Source organism: Blastocystis sp. subtype 4 (assembly GCF_000743755.1).
Source record: "Blastocystis sp. subtype 4 strain WR1 chromosome Unknown seqid_0288, whole genome shotgun sequence".
Taxonomy (NCBI): domain Eukaryota; class Bigyra; order Opalinata; family Blastocystidae; genus Blastocystis; species Blastocystis sp. subtype 4.
In genome coordinates this window covers 1-13,021 of record NW_014569259.1, presented here as the reverse complement: position 1 = coordinate 13,021, position 13,021 = coordinate 1, and the positions used below count along the sequence as shown (strand labels likewise).

At 39.5% G+C, this 13,021-nt stretch overlaps 8 protein-coding genes across 8 annotated transcripts; 7 read left to right on the top strand and 1 right to left on the bottom strand.

Annotated features, from left to right (window-relative positions):
- Nucleotides 1-1,127, bottom strand: JH06_3895 (peptidase C13 family protein; the record flags this gene model as incomplete). The annotated part of the gene is made up of 2 exons (XM_014670353.1): nucleotides 1-943; nucleotides 975-1,127. Coding segments are annotated over 2 exons (1,096 nt in total), but the record flags the coding sequence as incomplete, so codon positions are not given.
- Nucleotides 1,128-1,655: 528 nt separating this feature from the next.
- JH06_3894 (chaperone HSP70) lies at nucleotides 1,656-3,563 on the top strand (the record flags this gene model as incomplete). The annotated part of the gene is made up of 1 exon (XM_014670352.1): nucleotides 1,656-3,563. One exon carries the CDS (start codon nucleotides 1,656-1,658, stop codon nucleotides 3,561-3,563), a length of 1,908 nt encoding a protein of 635 aa, XP_014525838.1.
- Nucleotides 3,564-4,132: 569 nt separating this feature from the next.
- JH06_3893 (hypothetical protein) lies at nucleotides 4,133-5,173 on the top strand (the record flags this gene model as incomplete). The annotated part of the gene is given in 7 exon segments (XM_014670351.1): nucleotides 4,133-4,166; nucleotides 4,204-4,333; nucleotides 4,401-4,505; nucleotides 4,518-4,591; nucleotides 4,626-4,798; nucleotides 4,829-4,900; nucleotides 4,931-5,173. The coding sequence occupies 7 exon segments, from the start codon at nucleotides 4,133-4,135 to the stop codon at nucleotides 5,171-5,173; spliced, it is 831 nt and encodes a 276-aa protein (XP_014525837.1).
- A 164-nt stretch (nucleotides 5,174-5,337) lies between these two features.
- On the top strand, nucleotides 5,338-7,015 carry JH06_3892 (pyruvate kinase; the record flags this gene model as incomplete). Its single annotated transcript, XM_014670350.1, is given in 9 exon segments — nucleotides 5,338-5,363; nucleotides 5,395-5,551; nucleotides 5,583-5,642; nucleotides 5,674-5,787; nucleotides 5,817-6,041; nucleotides 6,072-6,418; nucleotides 6,449-6,611; nucleotides 6,622-6,668; nucleotides 6,691-7,015. The coding sequence occupies 9 exon segments, from the start codon at nucleotides 5,338-5,340 to the stop codon at nucleotides 7,013-7,015; spliced, it is 1,464 nt and encodes a 487-aa protein (XP_014525836.1).
- Nucleotides 7,016-7,182: 167 nt separating this feature from the next.
- JH06_3891 (prenyl protease) lies at nucleotides 7,183-7,649 on the top strand (the record flags this gene model as incomplete). Its single annotated transcript, XM_014670349.1, has 3 exons — nucleotides 7,183-7,283; nucleotides 7,314-7,380; nucleotides 7,410-7,649. 3 exons carry the CDS (start codon nucleotides 7,183-7,185, stop codon nucleotides 7,647-7,649), a joined length of 408 nt encoding a protein of 135 aa, XP_014525835.1.
- A 210-nt stretch (nucleotides 7,650-7,859) lies between these two features.
- JH06_3890 (hypothetical protein) lies at nucleotides 7,860-8,351 on the top strand (the record flags this gene model as incomplete). Its single annotated transcript, XM_014670348.1, has 2 exons — nucleotides 7,860-7,931; nucleotides 7,962-8,351. 2 exons carry the CDS (start codon nucleotides 7,860-7,862, stop codon nucleotides 8,349-8,351), a joined length of 462 nt encoding a protein of 153 aa, XP_014525834.1.
- JH06_3889 (endopeptidase) lies at nucleotides 8,352-8,800 on the top strand (the record flags this gene model as incomplete). The annotated part of the gene is made up of 3 exons (XM_014670347.1): nucleotides 8,352-8,434; nucleotides 8,464-8,515; nucleotides 8,546-8,800. 3 exons carry the CDS (start codon nucleotides 8,352-8,354, stop codon nucleotides 8,798-8,800), a joined length of 390 nt encoding a protein of 129 aa, XP_014525833.1.
- Nucleotides 8,801-10,863: 2,063 nt separating this feature from the next.
- On the top strand, nucleotides 10,864-13,021 carry JH06_3888 (hypothetical protein; the record flags this gene model as incomplete). The annotated part of the gene is made up of 3 exons (XM_014670346.1): nucleotides 10,864-10,896; nucleotides 10,972-11,005; nucleotides 11,154-13,021. Coding segments are annotated over 3 exons (1,935 nt in total), but the record flags the coding sequence as incomplete, so codon positions are not given.

Genomic DNA, 13,021 nt, shown 5'->3' with positions numbered 1-13,021 from the left:
CTTCACGCTTAGCAGATTCAAAGGCAAGCTTCTCATATTCAGCAAGAGCAACAGCAGATTCAGACTTATCAGCACGAATAGCTCTCCATTTAGCAAGATAAAGAGGAACCTGATCAAGAGACACAGTAGAAGCAGAGGAAGTCTTCTTCACAGAACGGAAAGAAGGAGAAGGAAGTTCTCCAAAGAACTCAGAGAATGGTACTTCTCTGAAGGACATATCTCCAAACTCACTCACATTCTGATCAGAAGTCTCAGCAACCTCCTTCTTGACAGTATCCACAAGATCACCAATAACATCCTTGGACTTCTCTTCTGCATACACCATGAAGGCTTCATCCCAAAGAGAGGAAATACAAGTTCCCAGATGGGTTCCAGCAATCGCATCATTCGGAGGGCAATTGCTCATCCAAGCGGGATGTTTATCATCAGCAGCTGTCATTATGTAAATATCCCAGTCCTTAGGGAGATTCTTGAACATGGACCCCGAATAACAAGCTTCCATGAACCAAACCCACTTTCCATATAGTTTCTTCTCATGAGCAGTTTTCAACGAATCAAGTAATTGTTCATCAGTGACATAATCCTTACCAACAACAATGATGCCTTCCGCACCATGATCAATGAAATAGGTGAATACGGTATCATCAGGGCCAGCAGCCAGAACCTTAGGATTCTCCTTTCCAGTCTTAGCCTTCACAGTTTCAGCATCTCCAGAGAGAATAGCAAGGAATACTTCAAGATTGATATCCTTATCCGTGTAATCAACGTGATCAAAGCACCCATACTTAGCCCAATCACCATCTGTATTATCTGCAGGATCTGTGAAAACCATTCCCTTGAAGGGATTCACATCCTTGTACACATCACCATAATAGGTCATATAGATGATATTCTCAGGCTTGATTCCAGCTTTGATCATATCATCATAGAGACGACAAGTGAGCTAGAAATGAAATGCGATTAGCAAAGAATACACTGTAAACAGGGTAATTCCTCCACCCTTCAGCTGTTCCAAAGATCATACCATATTTCTCTGCAGTAACAACAGAGGTAAAGATTGTTAAAAATAGGAAAAGATATTTCATGTACACTTCAAAATGAAGATAATAAGGATTGACGCATGGCATTTATTCGAAATGTAACCGAAATGCCGTTTTATAATGAACACAGTTGATGAAAGAAGGAACACAAGTTGATATTTTGGTATTACCATGAATTTTCGGTAGATAATTCTTATTGAGCTCTTTGAACAAGGATATTTTGTACTATTGTTAAATAATAGCTTATGATACATTATTGTATTCTGAAGAACTATTAAAATCCCCTACACTATTCTTCTTTTCTTAGATCATCTTCTATTACTGGATGAGTTTGTTGTTATCAAGTCTGTCATTCAAATATATGATAGGGTGTTCTATTCCATTACTACGATCTAGTAAGAAAAAAGGCGAATCACTTCAGAATGCGTAGCTCTACTCTCCAGAATAATGCAGATTCACCTTTCAGAACACCGCAAATACACTTTTCAGAGGATTGTAATTTCCTCTTCCCATCATTCAACACTATCTTCATGACATTGACAAGATCCTATTCCCCGTGGGTTTGTTTCGGTAAATTGGGTTCTGGGGCCGTAATCGTCGCAGTTCATTATAAGAATGAGCTTCAAACCAGGATCTTGCATTGGTATTGATCTCGGAACCTCTACAACATCGGCAGCAGTCTTGAAGCATGGACGATATGAGATTCTTTTTCTAAAGAGTGATTCTCTGAATTTTGACTCCGTTGTAACATACAACGAATCAAGTCGGAGTGTTGGAATAGAACGGAAAGTGTCTAAAAACCGATCTTCGGCAACTGTCTATGAAGTGAAACGGTTACTGGGCAGAAAGTTTAAGGACATTCAAAAAGAGCTTCAACATAGTCGATGGTCTTACGAAGTGAGAGAAGGAGAATCAGGTAATGCAGAAATCAATCTGTTAATTGGACCTCCTAATAAGTGTATATCTCGTATAATAACTCCAGAGCAAGTATCTGCGGATATACTATCATATATTCGGGAGTTTGCTCTCAAGTATTTGGATACAAATGACATTGAAAGCTGTGTAATCACCTGTCCTGTACAATTTTCTACGGAACAACGTCGTGCTACTCTCAGTGCTGGATATCTCGCTGGTTTTACCAATGTCCAACTTGTAGCAGAGCCTACAGCAGCTGCAATTGCATTTGCAGAGAAGTTTGATCGTACAGCGCAGGGAGAAAGGTATTACTGTGTCTATGACTTTGGAGGAGGAACCTTTGATGCTTCTATTGTCCATCGTAATGGGAATTCATACAGAGTGATAAATACTGCAGGTGATGCTTTTCTTGGAGGAAAGGATATTGATGTGGCGATTATGGAAGATATTACAAAGCGAATCAAATCAAGGAATCTCAAGTTGAATCCTCGACGAATGTTGGATTTTAAGATAGCATGCAAAGAGGCGAAAGAGAGATTACTGTCAGTAGAAATGACGGATATTGATCTTGTTTTTTGTATGTGGGAAAACGAAGATGATGTAGAGTCGATGTCCATTTCGCGAGAACAGCTTGCTGCTATATGTCGGCCGATCATTTCCAAAACTCTGGAGGTGGTAAAATCGGTTCTTGCCTCCTGTTTGCCTCCTCTTACAGCTGACGACATTGATATGGTATTTCTGATGGGAGGTTCGAGTAGTCTGAGAAGTGTGGAGGAGGAGGTAGCAACACTCTTTGATCCGTCGAAGATTTACACGGACCCTCCATTTCTAGCAAAAACGGGAATAGCAATTGGAGCAACACGAATTGCCAGCAGTTTGGATCTCCAGAATCAGACAAATCTGATGTCAGTGACTCCTGAATTGCAGTTTGTGGATGTTTCACCTCACGAGATTCGACTCCTCTGTGGCGGGAAAACAGAGGTAATTCTACCTCACAAGACCCCTATTGGAGAGAATCGATCGATTCGGATTCTCCCTGTAGATTCAGGAAAGGGATTTGCTCGACTTGTCATTACTGCTGGAATGACGGATTCATTAATAGATAACACGTATCTAGGAACCTTGAAGATACCTCTTCGCAGCGATCGTATTGCAGAGGAACAACCATTGGTAGTAACTGTCCACGTAACTGGAAATGATCTCGTTGATGTTACTGTTGTGGACGAATTTGGTCGTCATGGGTATCACGCTGTTTTGAATGCTGGGTTGAGTGAGGAGCGGTGTAATGACCTCAAACGAATCCAGTTAGCGCGACAGGTGGAAGAACGAGGACATCAGGAGATCCAAAAATTGATAGTTGATATAAGCAAATGCTGCGACAAGTGTCGACTGAAATTAGCAGACAGCCAAAGTAATGTATTAAGGGAGGTGGAAGAGTTGAATGGTCGAATTACTAACCAGAATTTAACGGTTGAGAAACTAATAGCGATTAAAAGTAGAGTAGAGTGTATTCTAGCACATTTATTCCCTGTTTGTTGTTTGAATGAGTCAACCAGATGTCTCTGTCCTTCTAGGTCAGAAATTGTTGGAAGTTGGCGTAAAAAGTGAGTGATGAGAGATAGGGATGGACTATGCTCGGAGAATCCTGTCCAACATGCAATATTCCTTTAATGAGAAATCGTGATATGCAAACGCTCTGTTTGAGCTGCAATCGTGTTTACGATTTCGAAGAAAAAGATACTTCACTGGTTTTCACAGCTGATTCTATGTGATATTTAGAAACAAATAGAAGAGAAAGTGAACCTAGAGGAGAAGGTAGGTCATCCTTCTGAAATGTTGCAACAAGTGGACGAAAATCTTCAAGCCTTATTACTGAATGGAGTGAAACGATTGGCAGAGAATCAGGACTCACTAGGGGATTCGGAAGTTACTGGGAAGCTTGCTATAATCGAACACATGTTGGATTGCATTGAAAAGGTTCGTCGATTATGTTAGTGATTTATTGATGGAATCGTTTGTTACAATCGAAATTGAGGGATTAGCAGATGATTTTACATGGAACATTGGAGAGTATCAATTCCTCGTAAGAGTTAGATAGCGACTTGATGTTGAAGAATTTGGATACAAAACATCCCACACTTTTGTTGAATGGAAAGCGACTTATTGGAAGATATGAAATGACGGATGGGAGTGAGGTGATTGTTCTTCCTAGTATGTTGATGAGAACAATAGATAAGTGAATTTATAGATGAGGAAATTGAGATATGCAATAAACGACTTGTTTTTCGGTTGTGTGCCGATTATCCTGATTACCATGCCCTTCTAGAGGCTAATAGTGCTATACGTGACGGTGATTTAAAGGCCAATAGTTATTTAGAGTGATAAGATGTTATATTCATTTGTTTTTTCACATACATTTGTTTTTGTTATTTGTATTTTAAGTAGCACGGTGATTCAAATGTCTTTTCATCTGACTATTCCAGAGCAAGCCCAACCATATTTTGACTGTGCCAAGAAATTGTCATCTAATGGTACGATTAAGGTGTTGGTGTAACAGTTTAGATGTGAATTTAGTGTGTACATTGGTATTGAGTTATATTACTCGGGAGCCTTGCATCCTCACGTTTTCGAAGCTGGTGAGTGCGGATTCTACCCAACTGTGATGAATAGATTCGCTTAATGTAGATGAACATTCCCTTGACAAAAGTATCTGTGCCATAGGATTTCTGTTTTCGGAGTGTTTACAACAACGTGTAAATCCCTTTGATTTTGCCGATGTGATTTCCGAAGTTGGCTTTGCAGAAGAGATAACTGTGTTACTGGAGAAGTTTTATGATCATCTTGTTGGATTGTACGTGGCATTTGATCGATAGAGTCTCGCCATTAAGAATAGTGACTCAACAGAATGGCGGTACAAACTGAAAGGGATTGTCTCCGAATACGTCGTTCGTATGAATTTAATGGATCATTTCTAGGGAGTGCGGTGGCGACTTGATGTTGAGTTGAGTCGGCAGTCTCTTTATCATACTTATAACCCATCATATCTATTAGAAATTGCATCTCGAGAGCAAGGAGTGCAAAAGAAGGAATACTTTGAAGTAGACTACGGTACGTTGAGGAATATGGTAAACGATCTCCAAGGTGCTGTTCAGAACAATTGGGATGTTTGCTGTCACGAATACAGATATCTAATGAAGTTTGGATGGAGTGTTTGTTGAGAAGAGAATATCATTTAGAGGTTGCCTGTTGGGAGTTGGGAATTGGATAGATGGTCGATGAGCATTGAGATTTCCTATTGAGGGACAATGCTTGGTAATCAAGAGAACCACTCAACAACAGTAGTCATTTGCCTATCATATATTCCTTCGTTCTTCTTTATCGAATGTCCTGTATCGATTACAACTTGAAGTAGGGGATTTGATATGTTTTTCTTTGCTAGTTTTGATCGTATCGTGATGGATACACCTCTGAAGTCACACAACACCAAGATTGTGTGCACACTGGGTCCTGCATGTTGGGATGTGGACACACTTGTTCAAATGATTGATGCAGGTATGTCTGTAGCCCGTTTCAACTTTTCTCATGGGACTCACGAGGTATTGGCTTGAAATTCGTATCCCAATTTAGACTCACGGAAAAGCTCACGATAATCTAATGGCTGCTTTGAAGCAAAGACCAGGGAAACATGTTGGTGATGGAGTTGTTGAATTATTCACAGGTTGCTGTAATGCTAGACACAAAGGGACCGGAAATCCGAACTGGTTTTCTTGTAGATGGAAAGAATGTAACGGTAGAAAAGGATTCGATTGTTGAGATTACTACGGATTATTCTGTAGGCATTGTTGGTGATTTTCACTCTAGATCAAGGGAGATGCAACTCACCTCTCTTGCTCGTATAAGGACCTCCCCACATCGGTGAGCAGGGACCAGCTCATTTATGTGTCTGATGGAGACTTGACTTTCCAAGTGAAGGAGATTGGTGAGACATGGATTCGTTGTCGAGCGCTAAATACCGCAACTATTGGAGAGACTAAGAATATGAATATTCCTGGAGCTATCATTACTCTTCCGACGTTAACAGAATCGGTAATAGTATGAGAAATGGATGACATAAAGGATATCCGTGACATTACTGAGTTCCCTCTCCACTATCATGTGGACTGTATCGCTGCTTCGTTCATTCGCAAGGCTAGTGATATTGATGAGATTCGTCGAGTTTTGGGACCCAAACTGCAACATATTCAGATCATTGCCAAAATCGAGAATCAAGAAGGACTACGAAATTATGAACAGATTTTAGAAAAAGTAGATGGGATCATGGTAGCTCGAGGAGATCTTGGGATGGAGATGGCTCCTGAGAAGGTATTTTTGGCCCAAAAGTACATGCTCCACGAAGCAACCCTTCGAGGCCGATTCACCATTACGGCGACACAGATGTTGGATAGCATGATTAAGAAGCCTCGGTAGTTGTGGGAAGAAGGGTTGATGATTAGACCTACCAGAGCAGAGTGTACGGATGTAGCAAATGCGATTCTAGATGGGTCAGATGCTGTAATGCTCTCGGGAGAGTCAGCAAATGGTCTATATCCCGTTAAAGCTGTTACAATGCTTCGAAAGCTTGCTGAGGAGGCAGAGAAGGTGTATCCATTCATGCGTGTCCGTACAGTATGTTGGAACGGGTGGAGTTATTACACTAGAGAGTGATGGAAATGAGTTGCAGTAAATATGGATTAAGTGAGGTTGAAGATGTGTGTTTGGATGTTGTGACCCACGCTGAAGAGGTGAATGCTGTAGCTATCGTGCTGGTTACAAGAGGAAATGAGACAGCTCGTTGGACATCCAAGTATCATGGTAAGAGTCCCATTTATGTATTTACAGATAATGATTTGATTCTGAATCAAATCGAGGGATGCTACCGTGGATGTATTTCGGTGAAGATTGAGAAGGAGCTGCGTGAGGAGGAGATTATCGAGATGTTGCATTCCAAAGTGGAGAGCGGAGTTGTGGTGGTTGTGAATGATTGGGAGAAGAAGGCGGTGATGTCTACGATTTCGATTTAATGTGCTTCTCTTAGTTGTTTGTTATGATTCCAGTTTGTAAAGGACTTGACTGTTCTCATTGAGTCACTGCCATTTGATATGCTTTCGAAGTCAATGATATTTTCAGTGTAGCGCAGTTATTCACCAAGTTTCTTTCATTCTTCTGAAGGATTCGTTACAATTCTATTATGTATCAGTACTTAAGCAAATTTCCACTCTATCGTCAATTGGGAGAGTATTCAACTAGCTCTCCTTTCATGTGGTTGTCTTTAGCTGCCACTCTGACGATGTATTTTATTTTTTTTCAGATTTCATATAGTTTCATCCTTAATTGGATTCTAGATTCCTTAGAACGGAAACTGTACAATGAAAAGGAACCGCCTTCAGTACGATGCTTGACCTGTTGATAATTTAGGATGTGATGGACTTAATCAAGGAGATTGATGCCGAGGGAGATCCGAAGAATGGTGAGACACTAGAAAAGCGAGTTCGAAATAACTTCTACAAGTCACAGCTCTACAATTTGGATCGAAACAAATTCAGAGTCATCAAGGTTTCGTTTCTGACTGTTGTGGATGTTGTCCTAACCCTTTCGGGTCTCCTTCCATATATGTATGATATGTCCAAGAATATTGCTGTTGGTTTCATTGGTTGAAATGACCATTAGCGATGGTTAGGACATGAGAATAGTGAATCAGTTTCTTGTGTATTCTTCATAATTATAAACGGTCTTTTTGATGAACTCTATTCTTTGCCGTGGAGTCTGTATTCTACATTTGTCATTGAGGAGAAGTAGGGACTTTGATTGTTTTTCATTGCTAGACACGGATTCAATAAGCAAAGATTGAGTTTATTCTTTAAGGATATGATCAAGAATCTGGTTATATCATTCTTAGTAACAATTCCCTTGTATTTCATTGTGAGTTTTGTTCTTAAGGTTGATATACTATTCTTTGTTCATTGTTAGAGAGCTGGTCCTAATGCTTATATCTATGCCTGGATTTGTATGAATGTCTTTTCGATTGTTATGAATATGATCTACCCAATATGGATCTTGCCATTATTCAATAAGATGTCTCCGATGGAGCCTTCTCCCCTTCGTGACCGTCTCTATGCACTTGCTAATGAAGTTGGTTTTCGTGTTGGCAGGATTCAAGTGATTGATAGTAGTCAGAGGACAGGTCACAGCAATGCTGCTGCTTATGGGTTCTTCGGGGTCAACGGGATTCTGATTTACGATACCCTTCTTACACAGCTGACAGACGATGAGATTGTGGCTGTAGTAGGTCACGAATTGGGTCACTGGAAACATGGTCATACATACCGAGTCAAAGCCTCTGAAGAGAATGAAAAGTAGATGCTGGTGATGAATGCAGTTCAACTCTTTGTCTTACTGTATGTTGCTAAAATGTTCATCTTCAGTGAGAACATTTACCATTCGTAGCAGTCTCTGTTTGTCTTACCTCTAGATTTGGATTTGTTGACACACCTATATTTATTGGTTTACTCTTATTCCTTTCAGTGAATCTGAGGTTGGATTGTTATCTGTAGGCGATTTGGGAGAATCTGGATTTGCTTTTGGATATTCTGATGAATACTATATCACGGAAGTATGAGTACCAAGCAGATCGGTTTGCAACTGAGCATGGTTACGGACATCATCTAAAGGTAGCTCTTACGAAGCTGAATGTGGAGAACAGTTCTTCCATAGCATCCCATTGGCTTGTTAGTCTGGTTCGCAATAGCCATCCCTCGCTTCTTGAACGATGTGTGGCAATTTCGGCAGTGGAGAAGAAGCTGGCGTAACCGAATTTGGGGATTCCTTCGCTTTTAGTATTTGTGTTTGTTCGAATGTCTGATATTGAATCTGTATATCTAGCTGTTGAAGATTTCATCCACAGCACATCAACACGACTTTAGATGAAGCATATAGGAAGGAATTCGAAACTCCTGAAGAGAGGGATACATACATTTCGGTATGATCGTATAATCTGGACTGATTTAATAGAATGAAAAGCAGAAACTGATCCGGTATATTGCTAGTCAAGACTTATCAGATAGTGAAAAGAACCAACATATTCAGGTGAGTAGAATTCAGTATGATCTCCTGGATAGAATGTGATGTCCTATAAATTCGTTCAAGAAGAAGAAAGAAAACGTCGAAATTCAGAATCACACTATATAGGAGATGTGGACGTCGAAAATGGATCTATCTCTCCAGAAGAGGTGACATGGCATGTTCGTATTAGAATATACATTCATTGGTAGGATGAAGAGCACACAGTATTGGGATGTTGTCACTATATTCGAGGAGCCAAGATGATGTGTCCTGAGTGTCACAAGTTTTACACTTGTCGTTTTTGTCATCAGGACAATTGCACTCATGATATTGATCGATATGCAGTGGAATATATGGCTTGCATGCATTGCCTTCGAATTCAGGTTTCTATCGGAATTGTTGTTGATTTACAGAAAGTGGGAAGAGAATGCAAGTATTGCCATAAGGTTCTCGGTGAATACTACTGTGATATTTGCCACTTTTGGTGTTCAGATCGCACTATCAATCAGTTCATATCCTTTGATCATGTTTCGATAGAATCCTTCATTGTTACCATTGTCCCTATTGTAAGCTATGTCGTCATGGAATGGGCTTAGGGATTGACTCCTATCATTGTTCCAAATGCAATGTTTGTATGCATATGAGAAATCATAAGGATCACATCTGTATTGAAAACAAGTTGTTCTGTGATTGTCCTATCTGTGGTGAATACATGCAGACTTCCACGAAACCAGCTATCTTTCTATGTTGTGGTCATGGAATTCACGAATCGTGTTTAGATGAATACTTGAAGGTAGAGCTGAGGTCCAGAGATGAGATGTAGACAAATTATGTCTGCCCTATTTGTCAAAAGACGATCATTGAGACGAAGGATTATTTTGCTCTCCTGGATAGGTGGGTGGAGACCCATCCAATGCCAGAGGAGTATAAGGATTGGACACGTACTATCTACTGTAATGACTGTGAGCAGACCAGTGTTGTTCCGTTCAATTTTCTTTATCATAAAGTCGGAATCAAGGAGCCTATATTATTTGTAGTGTCCAAATCCCAAATGTAATTCCTACAATACAAAGGTCATACAATCATAGAAAAGAGAAACTGATGTGTTTGTTTGTAGAAATCTATTGCTGCATTGAAATATTCGAGTATTGAGAGAACGACAATTCTACATGATGAAGCAAAAACACGACAATCCATATGAAACAGCAAGATAAAATAATCATTTCTGGGAAATGATATGAAAGTGTATAGATAATGGAAATAGTATAACATCATCTTGAAGGAAATAGGAATCTTATCATTGTGATCAATAACAAGAAGACAAAGATATCATAGCAGAAATCAAATATCTGAAGCAAAAAACAGATCAAAACGAGTAAATTAACAGAAAACCATTTGTTGGGCTCATGGCGCAAGGCGTAATAGATGGTACGATTTGGCGTAAGAAGGAAAATGGCTAATGGCATCGAGTTGTGCGAAAAAAAAAGTAATCACTTATACGAATGCCTGATATGCTCAAATAACATATTGAAAACACACTGTCAACTCATCTTGAATGCATCATTCGATACACTAATGGACTTGTCCCAAATGAGATTATCTATCGAACCAGATTACTACAGACTCAGATACAATCCGATCCATTTGATATATCCCTGATTCACTTCTTCTCATACCACTTGATTGAATCTTACCAAGTCTCCAGATTTGTAGCAGATTAAATGTATTCAGAGAGCATAATAACAGACAGTCCAGACGCTCTACAGAATCCATCTCTAGTGAATAACAAGTATAACATGATATCTCTTCCATGAATTTCTTTCTACTAATATGCTCAACTAGAGTATTTATTGTTGACTGATTAAGGGGAAAAAACCAACTTGAGATAGCGAAAATAAGATCCTTATTCTTCAAATAGAACAATTTCAATCTCGGAACACAAGACAATATTCGTGTACATGATTACTGTTCATGCATTCTAATGGAACACGACGCTGATATATCATTTTTGGCTATCACATTTTTTTACTTTATCAAAATGGATCGATTTGTGATATTGTTCGTTCTTTGTATGATGCATTATGATTATATTACCTATAGTTGCATTCACTTCTGCTCTTGATTGTCCTACTGACCAGGTCTATACAAAGATTACGAAGAAGACTATGTACTTCGCAGTTGAAGAGTCGTTCAAGATCTATTCTGGTTCAACAGTTATTTACACTTCTCCTTCATTGATTGACAGTGATGAAAGAGAGATTGAAGTGTGCTTGTCAGGTCCTGAAAACCATCAATACACTCTAGAAATGATCGATAGTTATGGTGATTCTTGGTCTGATGGAGCTTGGATCAAGTTTGAAGGTATTAATGGGAATGTGATGTACAAGGAAATGATGACTGAAGGAAGTACTCAAAGAGAACCTTTATCTCTGTACTCTCCTATCAACAAGAATGAGGCTTGGAAGCATACCAACAACCCTTCTGGAAGCTGGAAAATATATGGCTATGATGATGATGATTGGATAAATTACGTATCAGGTGGCGAAGCTGTTTCTGGACAAGGAGTATTATACTTCCGTAGACAGTTCACTGGAGTCGAAAATATGGCTGCTTTCGAATTGCAACTGTACTATCGTTTTGGAGTTGCTGCATACATTAATGGTGCTGAAGTATATCGAGATAACATGCCTGATGGTGAACCAACGAGTAGTACTCCAGCTACTGGAGGCTATACAACTTATAGCTTTCATGGAATGATTCGCCCTGCTAATGAAGTGGCTGTGTTGAGTGTATTAGCTGTTGAAGTCCACCCTATAGATCTTTCCACTACTGGATTCGTTCAATTTGATGGTTTTATCTCTCTCATGGCTGGTTTGAGTTCTACAAACAATTGTTTCGTTGTGCCAAATGAAGTGACAGCTACATCAACGGATTTCTCGAATCCAAATTATGCTGTATCCTTTTCACGAAACTCCGGAGCTTATCTTTCTTCTCCTCCTGGTTCACTCACTGTTGAAATTTTGGGATCTATTCCTCATATTAATTCTTATCGTCTATGGCCTTATACGAGTCCAACATATGGACCAAGCAGTTTCACAATTCAGGCTACGATGTCAACAGCATCCAGTTGGCAGAGTCTAATCTTAGTTTCTGGACAAACATATGAATCAAGTACATGGATGCAATGGGATTTAGTATCTTTACCTCCTAAGTATCCTATGATTCGATTCAATGCTCAGACATCTCAGGCAGGAGCCGTGTATATCTATGGTTTGCAATTCCTTGTTTGTAATCGTGCTGCCCCAACTAGTATATCCTATCCTCAAAACCAATACTCGTTCTACAAGGACTATGATGTAGTCAGTATCACCCCTACTATGCTTGGCTATAGTGGTTGTTCTATCTCTCCTGCACTTCCTGATGGTGTATCAATTGATCCTGATACGTGTATCATTTCTGGAACGGCATCTGTTGCCACTCCTGCAACTTCTTATCAGATTACATCGACAATCGGAACAAGCCAACTTCAAACTACTATTAGTATTACATTCATTGAATGTATTGGAACATTCTATAAGATTGTTCGAACCTATAAGACCAATCCTCAATATGAATTCTTTAGAATTCGTGATTCATCCAATAATAACATAGTATATGAAGTTCAATCTGGTCATTCTCATGCTGCTAATATGAATTGGGAAGCATACTTATGTATTACTGTAGATCGATTTGATGTCACCTATGATACTACAGCATCAGCATGGTACACCAATTCCTATTTCTACATGTATTCTCTATTACTTGATGGTGAAGAGGAAATGGTTGTGAAAGGAAGATATGATGGTTATCAAAACAACATAGTCAATCAATATGTTCGTCGTCCTTCTATCAATCATTCAGAACAATGGTATTATAAGATGGGTGAAGTGCCTACCAATTGGTTTGGTGATGATACATCAGGTTGGTCT